The 25,726-nt window shown below is 43.8% G+C and overlaps 1 protein-coding gene across 1 annotated transcript in view; it reads left to right on the plus strand.

Annotated features, from left to right (window-relative positions):
* STX8 (syntaxin 8) overlaps positions 1 to 25,726 on the plus strand; it is a 103,648-nt gene that overhangs the window by 6,296 nt on the left and 71,626 nt on the right. Inside the window, exons 5-6 of the mRNA XM_054846762.1 lie at positions 9,327 to 9,451; positions 10,865 to 10,957. Of these exons, the coding sequence (XP_054702737.1) occupies positions 9,327 to 9,451; positions 10,865 to 10,957 (218 nt within the window). The remainder of the gene's footprint in view (positions 1 to 9,326; positions 9,452 to 10,864; positions 10,958 to 25,726) is intronic.

Below are 25,726 nucleotides of genomic sequence, written 5' to 3' on the forward strand. Positions count from 1 at the left end.
TGTGCTGTCCTTATGCCAGTCTCATACAGCCTGTCTCTAGCAGAAGGAGTTACGTTTGTCATCCCTAACGTGTTCTTGGACAGAATCCATCCCCGGTGATCTCGGATCAGGAAGAAAGGCAGAGTCTTTTCTTGAAGTGTGAAATTTGGGCCTCTTGCCTGAATTAAATTACTACCAGTGCTCTGTCCATCAGGTACAAACCATGTTAGAATAGACTTGGTATAGAATTATATATAAAGACATCTCTTACTGCAAATGTTGTAGTCCTGCAAACTCAATGTGCAGTGGAATAAGGAAGGATGGGTTGTTTCTAGTGCTTTGTTAATGGCCTTTTGAATGTTATCCATTTCCAGTTAGCTCAGCACCAGCTTTTGCCTACGGGATTCCACTGGCGAGCATTGGCTCCCCTTGGCTGTGCTTCAGAGTTTTTGGTAGCTTCGGTTTCTGCCTGAGCATGCGTCTCGCTGAGGAGCTCCTGCAGCTGCTTTGTCTCCAGGAGCTTTTACGTCTCACTAAAATACCGAGTTCAAAAGCGGCAGAATCGAGAGATTCCTGTGAATTTGTTACACTTCTCTTTCCTTTCCCAATTCAAATAGCATAACCCACCCTCCCTTTTCTCCTTGTTCCTCCTCTTTCCCCCTGTGTTTTCAATGACATCCCCACTGCTTGAGGGAGAGTATCCTGTGTTCAGCTCTGCCTCTTCATCTGTGTTGTAAAAGTTGATTTTTCTTTGAGACTCCTTTTTCTTTCGATGTGTTTAAACTGCCCAATGAATTAATTGCTGGAGGAGCAGAGGAGAAAAGGGGTAGTGGTAAATAAGCCTTGTTCCTGTGCTGGTAGCCAGGCTACAGACAACAAAATGAAGCTGTCATTTCCTCCTTCTTCTGCAAGCAAATGGGTAGTAGATCTGCCCCTTAGCGCAGGGTTAGGGCCATGGTACCTTGGAATGGAAGTGGCATGTGTTGAGGGACAACTTCAGAAGCATGCTCGTGATTCACTGTTTTAATCTCTGTTAGCCCTGAGCCAACGCTCCTGCAAAAAATGAGAAGCCCCGTTATCAAAGAGTGTGACTTCCCTGACCCCATGCAGGTCACTAAACACTGCTCTGTGTGAGAGTTACCATAATGGCTAAATTCCAGCACTGGTAACTGCATTTGCTCTTCCTAATTTTTCCTTTGCAGATTCAGGTAATCTGTCCCGCAAAATGGTGCGGAAGAGAAGCGGAGCTGCGGTCTCTGAGTTTGCAGAGCTTGCTGTACTGCTGTGGTCAATGAAATTACTCTCGAGTGTAGACTGTAATTGGTAAAGCTTTGTTTTAAAGCCTTATATCTTTAAAAAAGTGAACATACGTTCTTGGAAGTTTTATACGAATCACGGCTGTTGGGTGCAGGCACCTATTTTGTTGATGTGGGAAGCTTTAATGCAGCAGGCGCAGACTTCGTAGGCTGGCTGCGGGTCACGCGAAGGGCTGTGCTCTGCCCTGCGAGCCCTGCGCAGCGCTGACCTGTGCTCTGGGTCATACGATGTGGCTGAGCAGAGCGTCCTCGCCTCTGCTGACCCGCAGTGTAGTGAGAGCTGCCTCTGAAGAGTGCGAATGTGCTTCTCCAATATGCACATGAGGTAGAAATACATGTTTATTAAAAAAATTAGCTTGTGCTTCGAAGTGGCAGACATTTTCTAATGCACTATGTTCACTGGACCTTTTCTGTAGCAAATACACAGCGTTGCATTCTGTACGTGCACCTGTAAGGTTACTTGTGGGAGGGAAAGCGTTAGAGCCCCCCTGAGAAAGTTTCTCCCCTGTTCGCGATGTGTCAGCCCTCCCTCTTAGAACAGAACAAAACTTCATATACTTTTAACTCCTCGTGCTTTGAAGTGAGCCTTTTTGCTGATGCTCTTTAAGAACCAGTCCCTTTTCAGTGCTGCGCCCTTGAAAAAGGCAGAGACAGTTTTGCAGCTATTGTACAGTAAAAAATCAGGTACAAGTGTGAGCGTCGTTTCTACCCTTGTTTACTTTGTGTATCTTGGAGCAGGTATAAGAGATACTCAGAGTTTAAGTGATGGTTTTCTGTATTCACGTGTGTATTCGTGTTTTGTGAGGCTCTGTTCAGTGACATGGCAGAGAGGGTGGTTTCTGCTTGCTTTTGTTCTCCAGTTGTGGTGCTTGGTACCGCCGAAACGTGTGTTTCGCTTTGTGGTTTGTCGTCTTTGCATACTCAGTCGTTGTCAATGCAACACCTGCTGCGGGTAGTAAAACTGTAGACTTTGACCAAATAAATTCACTGCTCTAGGTCTGGCATTCTCCAGAGCACCGTGCAAATCTGGTTGATGCATCGGTGCTGGCTTTTACATCTATCACCGATTCAATGGAAACACGTAAAATAGCAACCAGGCAAACTGTCTATGGGAACTGATGACGTGAGAGTGTGCTTGTGTGTCGCCCGCTCCGAGCGGTTCCTAAATGGATCTGACCTGGAGCGTGGCCGTCCCTGCTGTAGAGCAGACAGAGGGTGAGCATTCAACTTAGAGCTGCCCTGGTGTGAAGGTGTCGAGGCAGACGGGAGGAAAATATCAAAATCCCATGAAAATTTCGAGCTCTGTTAGAAATGATCAGGGAAACCAGTATTTTCCAGCACAAGATAGCATCAGAGACAGCATTTATTTGCTAGTGTTGCAAGGCTTGAAGTTTTATAGTTCTCTCTTAACTAATTAAAAATGGATAAAACTATGCCAACTATTCTCTGCCTGGTGAATTCACACCCCTTCCACATTCTCCCTTGTAGGTCTTGTTTTCGGTGGTGCGGGCAGAGTCGTAGCCAGGGCCTGAATCTTGTGCCAGAGCTTTCTCTCTCCTGAGCCTGGCCCGCAGGTAGGTGTGTAGGGAAGGAGCTTGTCTCCCCATGCCGCTTGTAGGGACAGACAACAACAGCTTCTGGTGGGGTTAAGCTGCTATTTATGGCTCTGGCTTTCTCTAAAGTTCTTGCAGGCTTCTGGAACAGCCTGCTTTGCATTTCGGTAGGCGGCAAACGCCATCGTCAGTGCGTCTGAAGTCTGAAAGTCAGCTTTTCCCACTGCATTAGAAAAATCAGCACATGTTGTTTGATTAAATTCTAGCAGTGACACTTTTCTCTGATTTTGTATTGGTTTTCTGTATCTAATCCATCTCTGATGTGACAGCACACATTTTCAGAAGTCTTTTTCTTTCCAGCAGTCATTCCTTTCATTAACCTTCTTGCACCACTGATCACATATTTATTGTCCCCGTGGCCTGTAACTGTGAGGGTTTCACCAGAATTAATCTTCGTTTATATTTGGTCACCATTCAGTGAGTTTTACATCCTTTGAAAACTGCTGTAAAGCTATTTCTGATTGTGAAGTACAGTGGCCTTAATGCTCTTAGTATTTATCCTAACTGACAACTTGGGCCAGAGCACAGGGCAGGACACTACGTTACTTTGGTATAGCATTAATTTACCTTCCGGCATTGTCGGCCTTAATTAAGATGCAACTGGAATTTTCCAGGGGAAAGGTTGTGCTGTTTACATGACTCTGCCTGAGTAGGGTCAGTTAAATTTTCTTTAATTGGTTTTCAATAGGCAATTTCAGTATCTTCTCCCCTCTTTTCTCCTTGGAAAGAGATCTGTGCAGGTTGTTATAACAGAGGCTTTAATGGGGCAGAAATTCCCAGGAATTCACACCGCTTGAAAGGCAGAAGTGGAAAAAGCAACGAAATGTTGACTTTCTGGAAATCACATATCAAACTTCTATGAGTCTTTAAACATTTGTGTAGACAAAAGAATCAAGAATATTCCTCCTCCTGTCTGACTAGGTAGTCAGTATGTAGGAGTATTTGTTAATCACCAGTGAATAAATAAGCTAACATGCCTTTCTTGATTTCTCTTTGAGTCTCAAAAATCTAGAAAATATTTGATGGCGGCGGGATACAATGTACCTTAAGTCATAGCTACCCTAGGTAAATTTTAGAAGAGGCCATATTCTTTTTTTCTTTAATGTGGGTTACCATTTTTTCTGTTTAAATATTTTCTGTCAGATGTAAGGCATTTTGCTGAGTGCCAAGTAGGCATCAAGTGCCCAACTCTAATCAATAAGCCATTAGGTGCTTAAATGCTTTTGGGAATCTGGCTCTTGTTTATGGAGGAGCAAACGCTTTTTGGAAAATAAGATTAAAACCAGTTCTTTAGGTGCCTTTAAAACTCCTTCCCAATTTCCTTCTTCCCTACCAGCTACTGTTGGAAGCCCTTCCGGCTGCAACCACGGCGTTCTGACATTGGATGCGATTAGCCTGGTGTCTAGGAGATTGATGGAGAGGGTGGAAGTAGAGGTGAATTGTCCATGCAGAAACCCATGCTTGAGAACGTCTGAGGCTTGAGTCATAAGATCAAATCTAGGGGCTGGGGGATTTTTCCAGGATTAAAGTGTCTTTGGCTGTGCAGTCATGAGCCAACGTGGTCATAATTGTCTCAACACCCTCCTCGTCCCTAAGCTGTCTCTCTGGGTCATCTCCCGTCATAGCGCTTGTCGCCTGGAAGCACTCTGTAGGTTACAGCGTGTGCAGACATGACGTGAGCGTGTCCTCACCCATGCAGCTGGTACAGCGTCTGTTAAAACCTGAGGGTTGTTGTGCCCACCTCAAAATTAAGGGAGATTCCAGTAATATAGTGAAGTCTCCTCAGTTTGGTCTGTGTTCAAGGGACAGTTTGCGTCTGCCTTCCTTCAGAGCACACCAAAGGTTCCTGAAGGACCTCGTTGAAGTCAGGACTATGGCCGTGAGAAAACTGCATGTACTTGTGTTTTATAAAGAATAGCAAAGAAGGGATATTTAAACGTAACAGAGAAAAGTAAGTCAACCCCTGTGATTTGATCAACCTGGTCTAATGGAGGGTGTCCCTGCCCATGGCAGGGGGTTGGAACTAGATGATCTTTAAGATCCCTTCCAACCCAAACCATTCTGTGATTCTGTGAATTCTAGGCATTGTGCTTCAGGTTGTGCCTACGTACCTGTATTAAAACTTATTACTCATTAGCCTCAGGAAAAAATGTCAGCAGGAGGGCAGCTTTCATGGCTGAGCTCCGTGCTTTATGTTTTGCCTCCCGAGTTTGCTCAAAAGTACCTGAAGTTTCCTGCTCAAGGTTGTTTCTGTACCGGCAGTGACACTGTTTCTCTGGCGTGGGCATGCTGGGTCTGTAGTGAGAACAAACGCCAAGCTGAGACCGGCTTGGAGGCTCGCGTTCCTGTTGCTTGTGGTCAGGGAGACTTCAGCCACTGTTTGGAGAGCAGAGGTTCAGGTGTGAGCTTTCTTGTCCTGAGAGTATGGGACTAGGGGGGGATCCATCGCCTCGGGTGTGGGGTGCAGGTGATGGAGTTGTTGAGCATTTTGTGAGCGGGACAAATAGTCTCATGGGAGCAGATTTGTCCCTTTGCCTTTGCTCTGGGTGTAATTATACAAGATGCAGCTTCTTTCTAGAAAGAATTATCCATTCTTACAACTCTCTAATTCCTGAGGAGTGCAGCTGGGCTGTAGAGGTGAAACTGTTTTGATGCGGACTACATAAACTGTTTTATAATACATTTAATATTGTGCTATGTCCAATTTTGCATAGAAAATAAGGGATGGTGTAGGAAGAAGATGGTAATATTTGATAGCAATATTAATCTCCGATGGAAATGTTTATCGTGGTGTATATTTTGAGGGCTTGCATAGGAAAGTGAGACTGCTGTGAAATAAATTGTGAGTGTAAATGTTGTTATAAAGGTAACCTTCCCTGGGGATACTCACCCTGGTGCAGGAGTATCTCCTCTGTGTAGTTCTTGCCGCAACCCCACCACCCACCCACCCACTCAGCGTTTCGAGTGGACGTGTTGTTCCAAGATAAGTGTGCCAGTACTACTGTGCAAACATGCTTCCAGCTTGTCGCTTGCTCTGTGCCGCTCCTCTGCGGGCACCCGCTGTCCTGTACGAGCACGAGGTGGTTGGGAGCCGCCGGTCCTGTGGTGCGGAGCTGCTGTGCCTGTGTTGTGGGCAGGAATTAGTGAGTCTGGAGGTGCCACAGGGTAGCGGTGTTCTGCAGCTGGCTTGTGCAGCTTCCAGTTCTTGGAGCCAGTGGGACCAGTTAACCGAACTGCAGGTAGATGGTGTCAAGAGCAACACGGCGTTTCCTTGAGCGTGAGAGATGCTGCTCCTGGCTCTTGTGCTGGTGGAGGTGGGAAGTCCTCTGCCAGCTGCAGGGGACGCTGCCCCTTCCCTAGGCTTCCTGTCGGGAGCGGTTCTTGGGGGAAGTCTCCACCTGGGAAGGTACCTGGAGGGGATTTGGAAGTGCTCGTGCTCACGTGGCTTCTCCCGGGTTTTTTGGAGGGAGGGGAGAGCTTTTGTTTTGTATATTAAAATTATACTTGTTTTATGTAGTAGCTTGGAGCTTCCTAAAATACACTGCCTGCCAGTGTGAGCAATTAAACCGTAAGTGAGAGAATACCCCTGCTTCTTTGCCATCGCCTTGCAGACTGACCTGTGAAGCCCGGCCGAGGTGCTCTGGGCACTTCAAAGAGCCCCACTGTACGACTGTATCGTTAAGGGAATGTTCAAGCGATCGTGCAACCAATTGTCATATGACCCAGGTTTTGTTTAAAATTCAGTCTTGCTGATCAGTCTTCTGAAGCCATAAGCCTTGATGTGTGGCCTTGGTCTAAAGTAAGTGCTGGTTGACTAATCTTAAGTTACTTGGGAAGTTTTATAAGAATTATCAGTGAAACAATGCCTTCTGGAAGATAAGCTCTCCCTTGTTAGGCGGTGACATAGCTCCCTGATTTTAAACCCCATCATCTTTTATACTTGGGCGCATTGCTAAGCCTCGTAATTAGTTAAATCTGCTCCTATAATCAAAAGCTATCCGCACACTCCACTGCTCTGTGACGGTTTCAAAGATTTACGTGATTAACTTGGCGGAGGCAGTGGGTGGCTAATTGGATAAGCTTTAATCTTCACACCACCAAAGCGAAACATGGTAAGATCAGAGGAAGTAGGAAGTTATGCTGTGTTGTGTGGGAAGGTAGTTACCAAACATGTCAAAAAGATTATTGTAACGAGCAGACCCGTTGTCATGACCCAACCTACAAGAATAGGGCAGATTATTAGGGGGGAGGGAGAGAGGGAGCAGTGCAAATTATTTCAAATTTGCTTGCCTTGGCTTTTTTTTGTTTTTAACAGGCAGAAATAGTTGTGCTCTTTTTAGCAAGCAAAGAGCTTTATGTTCTGTTTTGCTTTATTTAAGTAATTTTGTCGGATGTTGTTAACCCGAGATTTTGTGTGCTCGCTAATTGAACTGCTGAACTGGGTGGACTGTAACGATCTTTGCGTCTTCAGAAGTGTAATGCTTCCATTGTGTTCAGGTTTGTGAACCTGGTAGCAGTCGTCGCAAGGCTAGAAAATGTAAGATAATCCCCCAAAGCAGTGAAGAAAGCTGGGTAATGTGTAAAACTCTATTTCAAGGGTCTGTGTCTTGGTCTATTCAAGCCTGTTTCCCTACCTTGATAAATACCCGTAAGTTTTAATGGAGATGCAAAGGAATACAGAAGAATCCTGACTCCTCTCTTCCAGATGCTGCCCGTGGTGGCCAGCTGGTCACTCGCACAGCACCCAGTCCATGTTCTGCTTCGGAGATGTGTTCAGCATCATTAAGTGAGATGATGTGATTTGCAATAAGTGCTTTTTAGTCCTGTACCAAAAAAATTCTTTTTTTTTTTTATTCTGGCAAATTCATTACCTTGAAATGAAGTTGAATATGTTAAAATTTTAAGTGAGAAGTTAAGCATTCTCGAATTTACCTGGCTGTGAATGTGATATGAAGTGTGTCATGTACGTGCCTGTCATTTATGGATGGCCCAAAACTCACATGGTGGAGATGAATTATTTTTCAGCAGTGCTGATTCATCCCACGGCCAGGAGATGTCTCTAGTTCACCGTAATTCCTCAAGGAACTCCTAGACACCAGTTCTGGATTTTGCTTGAATACCCAGGGGCTGTAAGGCTGCAGCCATCCCTCCACGGAGCCGAACCCCGCATCCGAAGGGTGCGTGAGCTCCTGCTCCACTGAGACTTGTCCAGAGTTAACTTATTCTGATACAGGGTTTTGACACCAAAATGATTTCGAGTATGTGTGTGTACCATACAGCATTTCAGTATATCTCAAGAGAAGGGACCTGGACTCAATTTAAAAAAAAAAAAAAAAAAAATAAATTTAGGTCTTAGTGTAATTAGATGTTGAGAATTTAAGAGATCCTAAAAAATGCTCTTTGTTCTCGTTTTGTTTGTGGAAGTGCTTTGGGAAAGAACAGGGCAAAGGTAAAATGAGAATAAAATACAGAGTTTCAAAAAAGTGAAGCAGAAAGCAAAAACTCTTTACTTCTGTACTTCTATTGAGGAACCAATCTTATGATGACTCTTACCCCAAATCCGAGTTGCAGTTTTGGGTTCAAGTGGCTCAGTCTGTCATACAATGTTTTTTTTTTGCAGGAGAAACAGGCAGAAACCAGAAATCTGGTATTGAGAAAAATATTTAAGTGGCATTTCATTTTACTGCTTGAATTTATGTGCCCTGGACATGAAAAACTTGTTTTCCGTTGTAACACCAAGTGTCTATAATGAACAACCTCAAGTCATAATTTTTTAAAAAGAAAACCCTTAACTTGATTACTTTTTCATTTAAGAGCATGTGTGCCTGGCTCCTTGTTCACATTGATGCCAGACTAGGAAACGTGGGAGAGTGACTGTGTAACTTCCATCTACGGGTTTTGAAGTGCAGAAATGTTTCCTTTTAGGTTTGCAGAAAATTAGTAGTCTCGTCTGATTTGCATCTATATTAACGTGGTGATCCTTTTACTCTTGGAAGGTTTCAGGCTATACCTCGGTTTTTGTAAGTTTGTGTTTTGATCACATAGCAAATATACGAATAATGTGTGTATTCCCAGTACCCCTGTTTTTCGTAGCAGTTTTGAGTACTGTGTTCTACATGCAAACAATGTTTAATATAAATATATTGTACAACATATGGTATACATTTAACCATGTAGCTTAACTCACTGCAAAACTAACTCTCTCCCTGCTTTACCACTTAATAGGCAAGGTTATGGAGCCTGCGAGATGTATTTGTTATTCGGAGATTGTCGGATTCTTTTTGGCTAATTTCTTCTATGATTGCAGAGAGTCACGTGGAGTGCAACATGCTTCCATCTCTGTTGGCCAGTTTTGCAAGCAGAAATAACACGATGAATGGGTTTTGTGTTGAAAATTATTTACTGAAGTTCTTTTCAGATCTAGCCTGATGACGGGAGGGGTCAAACGAGGTGTAACCAACCCCTGGCTCTTGGAAGAATCTGAGGAAACCAGAGGACTTGGCTTTGACGATCTCAGGCAGCAGCAGCGAAGGATCATAGAAGGTACCAGAGTCTGTCTGGTGTTTATAAGCACGGCTCGGACTCTGAGAGAAGCTCTTATTAGAAAGTCAATACAAGAACCTGTGCTAAGTTTTGTTATCTGGAGAAGTCAAACATAATAGTTCCAGGCAATTGTTTTATGTATTTGCAGGAGCAGTACTGTGCTTGGAATATTCTTGACTGGAAACATCTTCTTAAATCAAATTTTCAGAGACCTTACAGGGTATCCCTGGTTTTGACCATATTCATGGGTTTGGTTTGCAGTGGAGATCTCGTCGTTTGCACCGAGTGTAGTGGTGTTACTGCTGGGCTTCAGACTGGGGCGCGTTAGGTGTATTGTTGGGTTGGAACGAGGTAAGTTATCTAATAAAAAGGGTCTTTAGATTTTAGCCCACAGCATCCGTAAGGAATCTCTAACGTTGGAAGTGTTGGAAAACCTCAGCCTGAGGACGTCAGGTGGTTAAGGAGATAATTTCTATGCAATTAAAGTATAGGAAGTGATCAATGCAGTCAGTCTCTAGATAGGGCCAGCTTCAGTCTGCGTGTGAAACAACATTTATAGCTACAGTTCAGGAGAAAACTCAAGCTCCAGTTTTTGATTACGCCACAGGTATCCCTTGGGGAGCCTGGAAGAGGTGTTGGAGGCCAGACCTTCATCCTGTGGAAGGGAAGGGGGTTCTGGCCATCCTGTACCACCTCTGGCTCCCGGACTGGAGCTGGCTGGCAGTCCTGCTCTCTGCAACGTGGCTGCTCTGCCGTCTGTCAGACCACCGATGGTCCAGCCTCCACCGGCTCCTCTTCTGCCTTCTTGACGACTTTGGACAAGGAGAGCTGCACGTTTTGGTTGAGGTGCTTACTGAGGACTGGGTGGTACCTGCAAACTGGAATAGTAGAGGTGATATGGACCTTAATAAAGGAGTGTCTGCAGAGCTGGTGGGAGCGCATCAAACTTCAGCTGCCCCCGCTGTACCCCCTCTGTCTCAGGCTCTCTTCCGTGCACTCTGTGTCCTCCTGCAGCTTTAAATACCAATTTGAATTCTTTGGTGTTTGCATCACCTGCTTGTCTCTTATTCATGTTAGAAGTTTCTTGGAAAATTTAAAAAGGCTAATCAGGGATCTCTGTGTGTGCGCGCCAGAAAATCTCCTGCATTTATGATTGAGCTGAATGTTGAATTCTTGGATTTTTTTTGGGGGGGGGGACGGGACACCCTCAGCTAAATGCCCCAGCCAGAGCAGACAAATTAATTACCCATCATTCACATTATTTTAAGAATGCTATTGCCATAAGGATTCATTTTCATGTTGTGTTGATGTATTTTTATTAATACATTTTAACGCTTCTACAGCTTTTATGGTACATAGCCTGGTATATCAGTGATTTTTTTTCATGTAATTTTATCTATTTTTCTGGTGCAGAGCAAGATGCCGGACTCGATGCTCTGTCTTCAATCATATCCCGACAAAAGCAAATGGGGCAGGAAATTGGGAATGAGCTGGATGAACAGAATGGTAAGAACAAAATTCACAGAGGCTCATTTTGCCTCATTTTTATGTAAGATTGTGATTTATTTTTTTTGCTCCTCATACAACTGCACTGCTTTTTGCCCACAAAGTACCAAGACAATGCTGTAAAGGTTTACAGATTCTATCTGTTCATGACCGGGTTGTTACATTGTGTTTCTCTACATACCCTGTTGTGCGTCTGCAATGTCTAACACTGGTACGTTTTTATCAAGCCTACCTTTTGAAAGAAAAGATTGGTGATTATTTGTACAAAGTACAACATTAATTTTGTACTTGATCTTTTGCGTTTTTCAGTTTTATGACAGTTTTTGTGGTAAGCTTTTATGTGTTGCTGGGTTTCACTTCAGCGTTCTTATTCTGTGCCTTTCCTTATTAACTAAATGGAAAAGTCTTGAGCCAGCGATTAAAGGAGAAGCGTTGTATTGTTTGCTACAAATGATCTGGATTTTGAAGGTTTCATGGCATTGAATGTAGGATCAAATTAAGTGCAATACTGAACTAGAAGAGTACCTATTTTCTTTAAAATGAGCCAGTATCCAAATGGGGGAATTGCTCTCCTGTTAAATATGCTTTGTTACTCACTTAATTGTTCGCATGACATAAACTGTCCCTAGGAGAGCAGATCCTCCAGTCCTTCTGACTTTTTTCATTTCTTACAATATGGTAATAGTTCAATTAGAGCCGTGGAACCCTGCCAGCTTTCTCCCTTGCACAAAGACTTGAGCCATATGGTTTATCCTTGGGTTATGTTGTACTTAACCACCGAGAAGGTAAATGTCCTTTTACTTGCTAATAAATGATAACGCTTACATCGGCTTCTTCCTGGACCTATTTTTTTTTTTTTCCACTTGTATTTCTCTGCATGTCTGCTCAGAGCAAGGGGGTTCCTATATTAACAGTCCTGTAGCATGAAGTACTACTCGGGAGCTCCGTTCCAACTGAGAGTGAAGTAAGAGAACGGCTTTCTCATGTTTGCCTTGCATACATGGCTAAATCCAGGAGGGATATGAAATGTCTAGAATATGTCTTTGTTTATTAATCTTAAGATTGCTAAGAAATGGTTTGCACAGCTGGGAGAAACTATGCTCAGTGGTCTTGTCATATTTTGATCCTCTGCCTTGTGTGAGTAAAGACATTTTCAATTAGGAATCTCTGTTTCTGAAGTTTCTTCTATTAACCATTGTTTAAAAAGTCATATTAATTGCTTTTTTTGCTCTAGATAGAAAACAGGTGGGAAGCATGAGCGTGTTTACTAATTCTCTGTGAAACCTTGGTTTCTCACCAGGAAAATATATGATGTCTGTCCCATTTTCCTCTGTTGGGGATAGGGGAAGGTTTCCCCAAACCCTTATGTTTTTGGGACCCTGAAGGTACTGCGTATTGTACCATCGCATTTCTGTGTGACTGTGCCAGATTTTTTCTAGCAATGAAGCCTCGAAACATCTGTGAAATTGAGAATGCATTTAAGCCTCCTTTTTACAAATAACGCAAATAATGCCAGTTGTGTTTGACTTGCTTGTCTTACAGATAGTTACAAAGCCTAGAGCAAAATCCTCAGTGTTTTCATGTGAGCTCTTTTTTTCTGAGCTACAGGCAATTCTTTTTCAAAAGATGGAAACTTTCCCGAGTGCTCAGAGTAAGCAGTGGGGAAGAGTGCCTGTGCTGCTTGCAGGCCAGATCCTGGGCGAAGAGAAAACCCTGAGTTGTCTCTGCTTCTCCCTGTCCTAGAATCGGGAGAATAAAACCTGGTAGCCATGTAGTGTTTCGTTTGTAGATCTTGAAGTAGTTTGAAAAAGGTGGGAAATAGTCTGGCTCTTACAGACGGGGACCAGATCACTCGGCACTTGGCTTCATCGCTGCCGAGCGAGTGGAACTCCCATGTTTTCTCTGACTTTATGCAATCTCTCTCCTTTTTTCTTTTTTTTTTTTTCCCCTGATACAGGGGGATATGGTCGGGCATTCCGTTGCCACTGGTACACTGGAAAAGTTGAAATCCCTAGCAATATTTTCCAGGGGCTGCTTTCCCTTTACGCATCTTAGTTAAGCACAGGGTATAAAATATCTACGGACTTTTCAGGTGCTCTGCCGGTCTCGTGTCACCGTATGTGGTCAGGTTGATGAGGATGACTGCCCTGTGATTTCCCCTGACTAGGAATCTCTTTCCTTCGTAGTGCGAAGTGATAATGGCATCGTCTGTATTGCGGGGAGGGGAAGTTCACCTTCATTAAGTGCTGCATCAATATTTCTTCTTGAGTCAAATTTTCCATCTAACTGCCCGTTTCTGCAGGAAGCTTGACTTCCACTTCCCTGACCTGCTTTGGATGTTCCCACCTTCTGCAACTAATTAGGTGCCTTTAGCTTGTTCTGGCGTTAGGATAAAATACGGCTTAATTCAGAAGCAGCTGATAATGTCTGATAGGTAATGAAACACTTTAGGGAGCTGGGTAACTGTACTTATTTTCCAGACAACTTGTTATTTAGGCTGGCTTTTTTCCTTCCCTGGCAGCTGAGATATTTGCACTTTCCAGCTCTTTGAGGCGGCCCGAGGCACTTTCCCTTGAGTGCCAGTTGGTGTAGCTGTGCATTTGCAGATGGACAAGTATTGGAGGCATCCTGATTAATTATGCAAAGTTTACTTCTGGAGCAGAGTTGGTACATGTAAATTCTTTTGTGTTTGTTAAATGACTGAAAAATGATTAAACTTAGCTTTTAGAAGGGTAGTTACTTGGCGGTATCTATTTTTACTTCCCTGGTGGGCTGACAGGCAGCGCGAGGAGTAATGTTTGAGGTTTGTAAGAGGGCATCCCACAAACGGGCCCGGCTGCGGTGGTTGCTGTGCTCTCCCGAAGAATCGGTCCTTCTCCTCGGGCTGGGTGATGCCAGCTTCCCCCAGCACCCGTCTTTTGGCCGATCTCCCCGAGCTTGCTCCGTAGTCGGCAGGGATTGCTCGGGGGTGATCCCTCCAGCTCGGGCAGGGCACCGTGTGTCCCAGAAAAGCCCAGTTTTTTTTCCCCACCGATGGTAAAGTGAACCTGGGCTCTGCTGGAGGTGGCTGCTTGGCAGACGTCTGCCCCGAGCAGATCAGTCCCATCCTTTGATTGCATTGCAATGCGTCCAAGTTTTAATTGGAGTCTCATGTTGTTCTTTACTCAGATTTTTCAGTATAGCTCTGTCCTTGAGATTTTATGGCTCTGCTCAAAGCTGAGGGTCCTTTTCAAACCTCCTCAGAGTAGTATTTTGCACTGAGGAGCAAAGTAGAAGCAGGGTACCAGGAGACATTTTTTTTTTCCAGCCTCAGGAGTCTGGTAGTAGTGGGAGAGATGGGGGATTAGCAAAAGAATTTTCCCATCATTAACTCCAAATTTGGCCCCAGAAAACTTTCTGTAATCCTTTCATCTGTTACATAAAAAAAAATAAAATAAAAAAAAAAGAAAGAAAATAGTGTCAATGGCCTCTGGCCCTGTTGATGAGGCAATCTAATCTAGTGCAATAATTTTGGAAGAATGCTTTCAGAAATTCTGAATGCTGTTTGTTTTACCCTTATAGAGATGTTGTTTTCTCATTGTGACATGCTTGTATGAGAATATAGTACTCTGTGACGGATGGTAAATATTTGTAGCTTGCAAAACATGTCGTGTTTGGCTTTTTTTTTTTACCGTGTCGCTCTCCACTTGGTATATGCTGTTGAGGATGGATATTTTTTTTTTTTTTGCTTCTGGTTCCTTTAAAATTTATGTCAGAGCATAAATATATTCATAAATGGATAAGCTGAAAAAACAGATCGCTGTTTACGTCCTTTTACTAGTCAAGAGAATGCTGCACCACAGAGTGAATATCCAGGAGGTTCTTAACCAAAATGGATCATTTTAAGTAAACGATCTGTCACAATGATGCTTTAATTCTGTGGTTATGTAACATTTTTAATTTCTTGTTAAAGTCAAATTTCTAAAACCAACCAAAAATTGAAACATTATCTATTTTTATCTTTTTTTTTGTTTTCTTAATAACTTTGCAAAATAAAGATTGCTGTGTCACCTCTGGTCACAGTGGGTGGCACACAAGCCTCAGACGTGAATTCAGTATGCAATTTTTGTTAACCTGACACGCTCCTGTCAAAACTCAATTTAGAGACTCCACCTGAGACTGCAGCCCTGTCTTACCTGTTGCTGTATATACACGTGGAGAAGTATTCTTGTAAAATCAAAAAGTGAGTGAAAGTGTTCTTGGTGATGCAGAGAGACTTGTTGAAAATCGCAGCAGGGATGCGATTCTTCTCTCCTAGGGCAGAGTTCACCCACATCGCTTCTGGTGCGGGTAACCCACTGGGCATATATACAGTAAAAATGCTTCTCCTAAATATTATTTTACATGGCTATTGCATAATCAAAAAGGAACCCTGAAGTTGTTTCATGTTTCTGTTTATTAACAACATTTTTGCTATAGTACAAACTAATTAGCATTGTGTATGGAATGTGTATGAGTTGTGAGACTAAAACCGATGGGGCTGTGGATATATTACCTCATTGTTAAGATTCATTTGTAAATAAGAAATGATTAAAGGTGAAATTTTAAATTTTAAAAAATGGTCATCATCTTGTCTAAACAATATATGTTTTCATCATACAGAGTTACAATCCTGCGCGCCTAGGCCCCCTGGAGTCCTCTGGTTGCTGGGATTTGAAGGTGTTCAGCATTGTTTGAGAGAGGCTGAGCACCAGCAGGTTCAGGTTTTCTAACAACCTCTACGGAGAAGCATATGTTTTTAATATTCAGATGTAAAATAACCATCTGTAGCCCGACTGACCTCATACTATGCAGATAGATTTTTTTATTTTGCTTCCCGAGCTTATTGTACGGAATAGAAATGACTTCAGTTTTATTGGGGAAATGTTCTGTCTTTATTGCATGCTGTTTAGTTGGAGTTAACCCTTCTTAGGGGAAAAATTAACACCATGTTAAAACATTGCTTTTTGTCATGAGCGATCTAAATAGTGCAATGCTTGGTCTCAATATGAACACTCAGCAGTTGGGGAATGCCAAAATTAAGGTTAGATGGCATTTCTTGCCCGTATTCCTAGGCTTAAAACAATTGCACACTGTTTTTTGTGGGTCCTGCCTCGTTTTGTGCGTGGGACTCAATCTCTTCTGGGGTGGAATTGAGCGTATGTCGTGATAAAAGCTATTTGTAAGGTGTCTGCCTCATTTCTTCCAGGTGTGGGAAAATGTTTAGTAAGGCAAGGGTTGTAAGACATTTTTGTGGTGGCAGCAGCAGGTAAATGTTGTCTTCGAGCATAAAACTATCTCTTCTCCTGCCCAGGAACTCTGTCTGGTGGTGGTTAACCTATCTTAACCAAGCTTTTCCAGAAGTGAGTCCCTTCTGCATGTCGGACTTGGCATCGTAGGGTCTGGTTCGCAGAGGTTTTGAGCGTTGGCACTAATCAGAAATGGGTGCGGGCCGTGCTCTGGGTGCAATGAATCATGGAATGGTTTGGATTGGAAGGGACCTCACCTAGTCCGTCCCCCATGAAGTACTGGGGAATACAGAATCATAGGATCATTTAGGTTGGAAAAGACCTTTAAGATCATTGAGTCCGACCATAAACCCAACACTGCCAAGTCCACCATTAAACCATGTCTCTGAAATACATGAAAATATATGAAATACTGTCTGAAAGGATAGATATGTGGCATTTTAAGAAGAGGTTCAAACCCTCTTCTATGGAACATCCAAAATACACCCTATTAATTTCTTTTTTTTCCTTCTGACTTGGGGATGATAGCGTTTCATCTCCCAAGGAAGCTGTCAAAATCAATATACACTCGTACTTACTGTCAGGAGGGGCCGTTGTTGGAAGGTCTGGGAGGAAGGTTTTAACTCTTCAGGGCAGAGTTGGAGTTGTGTACAGTCCACAAGGAACGCAGCCTTGTGCTGGATGATGAGGATAAAACAAAATATTCGGTACCTGTCAAGGAAGTAAGCCCTGCCTGCTGAAGGAGCTGTGTAATGAAAACCAAGGTTATACTGAGTTTCCATTGGATTGAAAAATATATCTACACAAAATAGTGTTATTTATAGCATTTCCTAACCTTTAAAGTATATGACTTTGCTGCTTCAGTGTTTCCAATATTTATTTATCTGTAAAATTTCCTGGTATTCTTAAAAAGAAAACCGAAAAAGCCAGGGAAGCCACTGTGGTGTGGATCTGTCTCCAAGCCTGGGTTTAGCAGCCAGATGAGAACACCTACACAGGGATCTCTCCAACGCAGGCTGACAGGGTAATTTTACCGGTGTTGGATGATGTGGAGCAGCATGAGAGGTGTGAGATGTCTTGCCTGTGGGCTTCATGGACGGTTGCTGACAGCAGAAGTAGGAATAAGGAGTAAGCATCTTTGTGTTCCCTTTCAGGCTCTTGTGGGGTGGGTTTCTAGCAGTCAAACTCTGCTGGAGAACTCTGGTACAGCAAACCAAACTATTTGTAAGTATTGATGAGATGACAGGTCTGCAGTGGCTCTCACATAAGTCCTTGTTAAGAGTCAGTTGTGTCAAAGGAGTTTGGTCTTAACTCTGTGGAAGAGCCTTATCAGTAGGGGAAAAGAATTGGGTGTCATTTTGACTTAAAGACTATATGGGACAGCAAAGCCAATGGAAGCATGGGTTCAAATGAATAATCTTCAATAGATATGAGATTGATTGGATAATTATACTCAGAAATCAGGAACTGGCTGCTCATAGCTGGAGTAGAAACATGTCTTGAGTTGGGCTGTGTGGGTCTGGTTCTGTCCAGCACTGTTGTTAAGGACATGGTGATGACGTACATGGTGTGCTTACCTCCTGTGTCATACAAAGATGGGAAAGACTGCAGCTACGTTGGGAGTAACGCTAGAACTCCTCCCAGTGATCTGGAGAAACTAGAGTGAAATTCAGTTGCTCTACCTGCAAAGTAAGTTCTGTAAGGTTTAATCAAATTAAAAATGAGTATAGTGTGTAGGGTCAACGCTTAAAGCTTGGAGAAGAGAAGGCTGAGATGGGAACACAAGGTTCTTGAAGAATGAAACAAGCTGGTTCGAGAGTAGAGGGAGAAGGCTTTGGGTAATGGCATTGAGTTGAGGTCAAAAGGAGCAGGGAGATCCTTCCAAGAGCAGTGAAGTGGCCCGTGTCAGGAGGTCGGGAAGTCTCTGTCGTGGGATGTCTTTAGGAACGTGCGTTACTCCTGACAGCTTGAGCTGAGTTAGAGCAGGAGATGGACTAGACAACTTCTTATCTTCTGTTGTCACCTCCTCTAGCTCACTCTTTCCTGTCTCTTCTATAGCTTGGCTTCCTTCAGACTACTGCTGCTGCTGTTTTTATTGAGTTGATCTTTAATCTCCCCTCCTAAATGTCTGATCTTTGCTTTTGAAACCGCCCATCAATATTCCAGCGTTCTTGCTCAACTAGTTCTCCTTCTGGGTCCTTTTCCATCTCCCTCTAAACTTCTGTGTGTCTTAATGTGAAAGCATTGGGGTACTGTAGCTCCTGAGGCCACTGGGGAGCCTTAACGTGGAAAAACCAGCATTGTTCTGAAATGGCTGAGATATTTTGGCTGAAACTTTAATTTTATTTTTTTTTTAAATTCATCTGGAAGCAGACATCCAAGTTGGGAATCTTGTGCCTGAGTCGTTAAAGTTTTTCATCATTTTAAGCAACCAAAAATAGGACCTTCTCATGGGAAGCAACAAATGGCCTTAATAGCGGGTCACGCTACCGAGCCTGTGTATATATTTTTGTTACCCTCTATGCGCACATAATACTGGGAGATGATACTTTTTCTTTCAGTATTTTTTTTTTATGGCTTGACGCAGCGCTTACAGAAACAGATAAACCAGCAAGGCCCAACCTGGATGGAGATAAAAGCGTTGTGCTTCTGAAATGTGACTGGGCTCCTACATACTCTCACACACACACAATGAGTCTGTCTGGCCACTTGGCACCGTTAGCGTTTTTCCTTGAATAGTTCAAGCCGTAAAATAACTGTTCAACATTTGTCTTCTCAATTATGTGGATTTTTCCACAGTTAGTCAATCCCTACCTCACCCACACCGCGGTGGGGAGGGGGGAAGCTGTCTTCCTTCATCCGTCTTCACGGTGATCAGAAATGCTGGAGAAATTACCGCTAAGGAAAAATGAGTTTCTAACTTCTTTTTTTTTAAGGCTTTCAGGTTTTTTTTGATAAGAATTATGATTTTAAACATCTTGTTTGTTAAGTCTCATCTTTAGTTTTCTAGCAGGGCTTATGGAGAGCTCTAGTAGGGATATAAGCCTCAACTTTTAGCAAAAGAGAGTTTCCCATCTGCTTCTTCAGGCATTTGATTTAAACTGTTTAAAAAGAAAACAAAACCTAGCTGTAATTGTAGATATTTCAACACTGATGATTTTTTTCCGTGTTAATTTAGCTTTTCCCCCATTCAAAAAAAAAAAAAAATCTTAAATTGACACCATAGAGAGGAGATTTATTTTCCTAGCCTGCTTTCCTACTTTCTTAGGGTGGCTGTCTGTCATGCATCGTAAAGAAGCAGAAAGGCACAAACCCGGTCTGTTCTCCTTTACAGCCCCTTTTTGGTAAATCACATACCCGTCTGCGAGCAGCTGAAATTATATATCCTGACCTTATAGTCGCTGCTTGCAGAAAAGAAAAGCAGGAAATAAATTGTCCTGTGCATAACAGCCTTTGCTAGAAAATCTAGGAAACTGTATGGGAGTTTCCGTATAATTTTATTTATTTTACCCTCACAGATAATACCGAGGTATTATTAGAGACGGGGTCCCAAACGCTTTCTCGCTTGCTCCCTGTAAGCCAACGTTCAGTGTGAACAGGACGTGGCTGCTTCAGCATTTTCAGATGATGACATATCGCTGTCTCCGGGCAATATTTTATTCTCAAATCTTTAAGCACCACTTAGGCTAAAAATAATGTTTTATTTTTAAATATTTGCTATTTGTGGCAATGAAATGCAGCTTGAGAGTGTACACTTCAAAAGACTCTAACTTTAATTTCAGTCCCTTCCCCTTTTCAGAGGATTTTTTTTTTTTGAGGATTTATGGGGGTAAAAAGTAGGTGACTGCTCTGTCCCGCATCACTTGATGACTTGCTTGCCTGGGCATTATTGGGAAGAAGGTGACGGTCAGGCTTAAGAGGAAGTCATGCTTGGTAGGAACCATATGCTCTTGCGTCATGGTGATTTCGGTGAGTGGGCTGTTGGATGCTTAATAGGCTTTTAATAGATTTCCCAGAAAACTTGTAGGGTCGAAACCTGAACGGTTACAACACAAGAGAGAATAAGAACCCCATGTTTCTGGGCATGTTGTTATCGTGAGGTATTGCTGGAATCCGAAGAGTGCTTTGAACTGGATTTACTCTGCACCGCGCGGGTTGGCGAGCACTCTCTAGCAGATTCTCCTGGTTTTCCCATTACCTCTGAATGTGCTTCCAGCTCATCCTGCCTCCTGTCTTTGCACGGAGAAACTCTCTCTCCTGTTCTCCTAGACACTGAGTAGAATATATTGCTTCTCTGATGCTTATGTTGTCGAGTCCTCTGGTGACAATGGCTCGCTGTGCCTGAAATCACCGGTGCTGACTTGTTAGACTGGTGTCCAACACAACGCTAAATATTGAGGAGCATTTGTTGCTCCCAAAGAAGTTGGGCTTGGGGTGAGACGAGAAATAATCCATAGGTGCAGTCTGTGGGCGGATTTGTCGTGCTATTTGTAGATGGATGTTGGGTTTTAAAGGAAGTTTAAGTACCAGGGTTTGTGGGAGCTGGTTTTTTTTATGAAGGGATTTTAGCCTCTTCTGCATTAGACCTTTTTCTTGAATGCCAGGTAGATATAGTGTGAAAAGGAGTCTGGATACCACGGTATGGAGTTGAGGTGAGGTGGTAGAGCAGGATATAGTGTCAATTATCAGAGCTCAGGTTTTGAGTTGGAGGTGGGGTGAGATCAGGGCAACCCTTCCCGTAGCTGGGAGGGATTGTGCTTGATGTATAGTGAGATGTTCAAAGTGTGTGCGCAGCAGCAAGCGCCTGGCTGGGTGCAGCGAGGAGCCCGATACCATCTGCTCCCAGCAGTGCTGGGGAAAATCCCTTCCAGACCGGTGCTGAGGCCACTCCAGCCCCGCGCTCTTACTGAAACACAGATCCGCGTGTGGCATCTATATTGAAAATTGATAGACCCTATCACGTTATCAGTCGCCGGGTAGTTTCAGTTCTTTGCTGATCTGTTCTGCAATAAATAAATGGAACATATGGAATCGCTTTGATAATCAGCACCTCTCAAAACCAGAAAATGAAACACAACATCTTGCAATGCTCTGACCGTAGCAGGAACAGAAAGCAGGATAAAGCTGGTTGCTCTAAGTGCTTGCGTGCAGATGGATCTCTATTGTGCAGTATTTGAATGGGAAATGTGGCTTTCTTGTTTAAACACTGCTTAGATATTTGCAAAATCTGCTGGTAGATCCAGCCTGGAAGTGGCAGGTAATACTTGGCTACACTCAGACGTTGAAACCGGCCCTGTGGCTCCCTGTTCGTAGGGTGCGCGTACAGTTCATCACAACTGGATGGAAGCAGAACTAAGAGTGTTGGGGGCAATTGTTTGCTCAAAGCTGTGTTTTGGTCATAAACATCATGTGACATGAACATGGGATGCTTTTAATATGGTGAAGTTGATATCTTAAAGCATTGTGAGACCACTTAAAACCAGATAAAATAATTGTACTATTATTATTGTAAATAAAAAATAAAAATAATAAATTAACTTCCTTGCAAGCTTGGGTAGAATAAGTCTTAACCTCTTTTTTGACTTGCTGATGTATTAAAATGTGGTTTATCCCTATGCATCCCAAAACAAATGAGCTGATACAGGGATTATCCTGTTTATGCCATGTATTGTGAAAAACACCCTGCCTTGCTGCCTGACTCCTTTTCTGTTGCCCCGCTGACCTCTGGGTGCGATGTGCTTGTTGCCACCGGTGAACTGCTTTGGTTGGTAGACATCAAGAACTGGAATAATCCTCCAGTATCACAGTGGTACAGGTCTTGGGCATGGGAGCAGACAAGATTCGTCTTTGCTCTCTCCCAACAGAGTTTTGTAAGAAACACTTTAGCATGAAGGGAGTAAATCACATACTTGAATAAATGATCCCGTAATAGGAACCGGCTGGCGTCAAAGTGCAGGGGCACTATCAAATCTGTCTCTTGGCTACGTAGATCGCGTTGTTCTGAAATAACTCCAGTGGCATTTGATCTCAGTATTTTGTTGGAAATTTTCTTATAGAACCAAGTTTTGCTGAAAAATGCTGGTTTTGAGTCCAGAGTCTTTAGTTTGAAACATCTGGGCCCGACGGCCTTTTTCCAAGCTCAGGGCAGGAATTAGAGATACCTGTGTCTGCGAGTGATGAGTTTGGCTCTGGGATAGCGAGGCCATGGGCTTCCCAGTTCCAAAGCAGGATGCCTGACGGATTGACCTGGGGACCAGAGACTCCAGGGTTCCCCATGGCTGCTCGGCTGAACCTGCTGCATCAACCTCCCCTTGGTGTTGGCAGAAGTGCCGACAGGAATATTGGTTTCAAGTGCTGCCAGAGATTTCAGAAGGTTGGGTTTGGTCAAAAAAAATAAAGTAAAAATAAGATCACATTTGGCATAAACTCCCAAAATATTTTTTCTCTATAACTTCGACCTTCGTGTTTACAGTGCTGTGTTGAAACTAGAGAGAACAGCGACACAAGACAGCCAACTACTCCTGAGAAAGCCAAATGGTTGTGTTAGTACCTGGTTGCAAATGCACAAGGCATTGACGCCCTGCAAGAGTTCTGGGGAGAGGCGATGGGTGCCAAGTCCTCCCTTTGCAGAGACTGCAGAGCAAAGTCTTACTTTTGGGGGTGAAGAGTTTTATTTCTTACCGGATGTCATGGGGTTTTTTTGAGTGTGTGAGATAGAATTATAGTGGGGAAAATGGTGATTTCAGGAAGAAACCTGGGAATAATTTGTTTTACTGTGTTGAAACTCTTCTAATTGCTTTTATGTTGCAGAGGTCTAGTATTTCTAGATACTAGACTAGCACCAGTACGGGTGAGGGGGTGACCTGCTGGGAAGCAACGCTGCAGAGAAGGACCTGGGAGTCCTGGTGGACAACAAGCTCTCCATGACCAGCAGTGTGCCCTCGTGGCCAACAAGGCCAATGGTACCTGGGGTGCATGAAGAAGAGCATGGCCAGCAGGTCAAGGGAGGTTCTCCTCCCCCTCTGCTCTGCCCTGCTGAGGCCACATCTGGAGTTCTGTGTCCAGTGCTGGGCTCCCCAGTTCCAGACAGACTGGGAACTACTGGGGAGAGTCCAGCGGAGGGCTGTGAGGATGATGAGGGGCCTGGAGCATCTCTGGTATGAGGAAAGGCTGAGAGAGCTGGGGCTGGTTAGCCTGGGGAAGAGAAGACTGAGAGGGGATCTGATCAACTCTTACAGATATCTAAAGGGTGGGTGTCACGAGGAAGGGGCCAGACTCTTCTCAGTGGTGCCCAGTGACAGGACAAAGGGCAACGGGCACAAACTGGAACACGGGAAGTTCCACCTGAGCATGAGGAAAAACTTCTTCCCTCTGAGGGTGACCGAGCCCTGGGACAGGCTGCCCAGAGAGGTTGTGGAGTCTCCTTCTCTGGAGAGATTCCAAACCCGCCTGGACGCCATCCTGTGCGACCTGCTCTGGGTGATCCTGCTTTGGCAGGGGTTGGACCAGATGATCTCTTGAGGCCCCTGCCAACCCCCACCAGTCTGTGAATCTCTGCTGTAGCATAGCTGTGCAGTGCTGGAGGGGACTGATGCTAGCCTCTGAGAAGGTCCTTAGTTTGAGGAAAAAATCCATCACAACTCAGCTGAGCTCTGAAGTCTCCTTGAAAATGCTCTGGTCTATTCATTTATGCACTTCATTTTCTCTGGCTAACATTTCCTTGAGCAAACTTTGTGAAAGTTTGTGAAACCCCGAATGGTTTCACCTCAACCATGGCCCCATTCACAGCCCTACTAACCCTGGGGCTGCAGGCTCCTTTAGGCATCCAAAAACTCCAAGGTGCGACTTAGCATCTCTCTGGCCGTTTTCCAGCTTCAAGCTTCAAAATTGAAAATGTCCAGGCCCTGCTCCCAGATGAAAGGTCCCAGCCCTGAACAGACAACTGTTAAAAAAAACCCAAAACACTTAAAATCTTTAGTGTTCTGTTGAGGAAATCTTTATGTTGGGCTTGTGGGGTAAGTAGAACTTCACCCTTTTCCAGAGGCCAGGGTAGGACTCACCAGGTGGAGAGAAAGCAGGAGATGCCCATTGGCACTGCGGCGTCCGGCAGGAATGAGCAGGACAGAGTCCCAAGGAGGGATTGTTCCAGGCTGGGGGAGTCCAGGACAGTGCCCAAAGCAAGCTGAGGATCGGGGTGTCACCTCTTCATTTTGGCATTCCTTGTCTCTTGAACTGTTGCATCCCACCTGGGCATCTTGCTGATGTAGCTCTGCTTGCAGTTAGGAAGCAGCTCTGTTACCTGCTGTTATTTTGGAATATCAACATTTTCCGTATCCCTGTGTTATCCGGTTGCTATGCAACAGGGTGTGGGTATCACATTACTGTAATTGGGTTTTCAACCAATGTTTGCAGATAACGTGGGTTTTTGCCAAAGAAAATTAGCAGTGTGAATTGAACTCTAAAGTGGCCTTCCGAAACATGATATTTTAAATGAATAGAAAATCAGATAAGCTGGGAGGAAAGCTTCCTCCTGGTCGAGCTTAGGACATAGACTACTTTTTATGTAATAGTTCCCATTACAAATAAGTATTTTCAGTTGGAAATTATTACTGAGACCAAGCTGCCTCTGAGCACCAGCCTGTGGATGGAGAGAGAAGATTGTAGGTGGTACGCATTCCTGTGCTAATGGCCCCAGAGCTTGTGAGAATTTGGGCTAGTGCTGGGGCATCTGTGTGGCAGCTGGGGTCGGTGTTGACCAGTTGAGTTTTCCCCGCTGTTTTATGGTACTTTGCTAATCGCAGGTAATTGTAGTGATGGTTAAACTCGAATAGAGCCTCTTTAGCTTAAGTGTAGTACTTTCCACTAGTTAAGCTGTTGTGACTTCACTTCTTACCGAAAAAGCTCCCATTTGATGCTTTGTTACAGTAGGAACTATAATAGTTTTGCTTATGGGTAATGTGGGTGGTGTGTTTTCAATGAAAGGAAAATTACTTTCATAGTTGGAGACCACAGGACTTTTGTAAGGGAAGGTCTGAAGGTTTGCATGTAAAATCAATGTATTCCTCCTTCTTGTTACAGGACTACGCTTTCATCCACAATGGTTGGTGCTCACTCTTAAAGCAGAGAGGTTGAATGTTCGGTGTTGAGCGTGGAAGAGGTAGAGAAGCACTGAGAGGAGAGGTTCTTCACATCTGGGTGCTGTGTTGACTGAAAATTACTTTTAGTAAATGACTCTTAGTAACCTCCCGTTCTTCCTGAGTTCATTGTCATTCCCGAGACTTGTCTAATCCCTCCCCTCCAGTTCTGTTCTCTGCTTTCTGAAACTTGTTTTCAAAGTTTTCTTGTGCTAGACCAGAACTAGAGACAACAGATTTAACCTGATCATAGCTTTTCCATATTGAGCTCTCTATCGCTTCCCTGTGGGGCAGGCTGGGCAGTTGTAGGGTCTTGATGTGGCATCCATTTGTTGAAATCTAAGTCTGTAGACGTGTAGCTGCGGCAG

Source organism: Grus americana, chromosome 18 (assembly GCF_028858705.1).
Source record: "Grus americana isolate bGruAme1 chromosome 18, bGruAme1.mat, whole genome shotgun sequence".
Lineage (NCBI taxonomy): Eukaryota > Metazoa > Chordata > Aves > Gruiformes > Gruidae > Grus > Grus americana.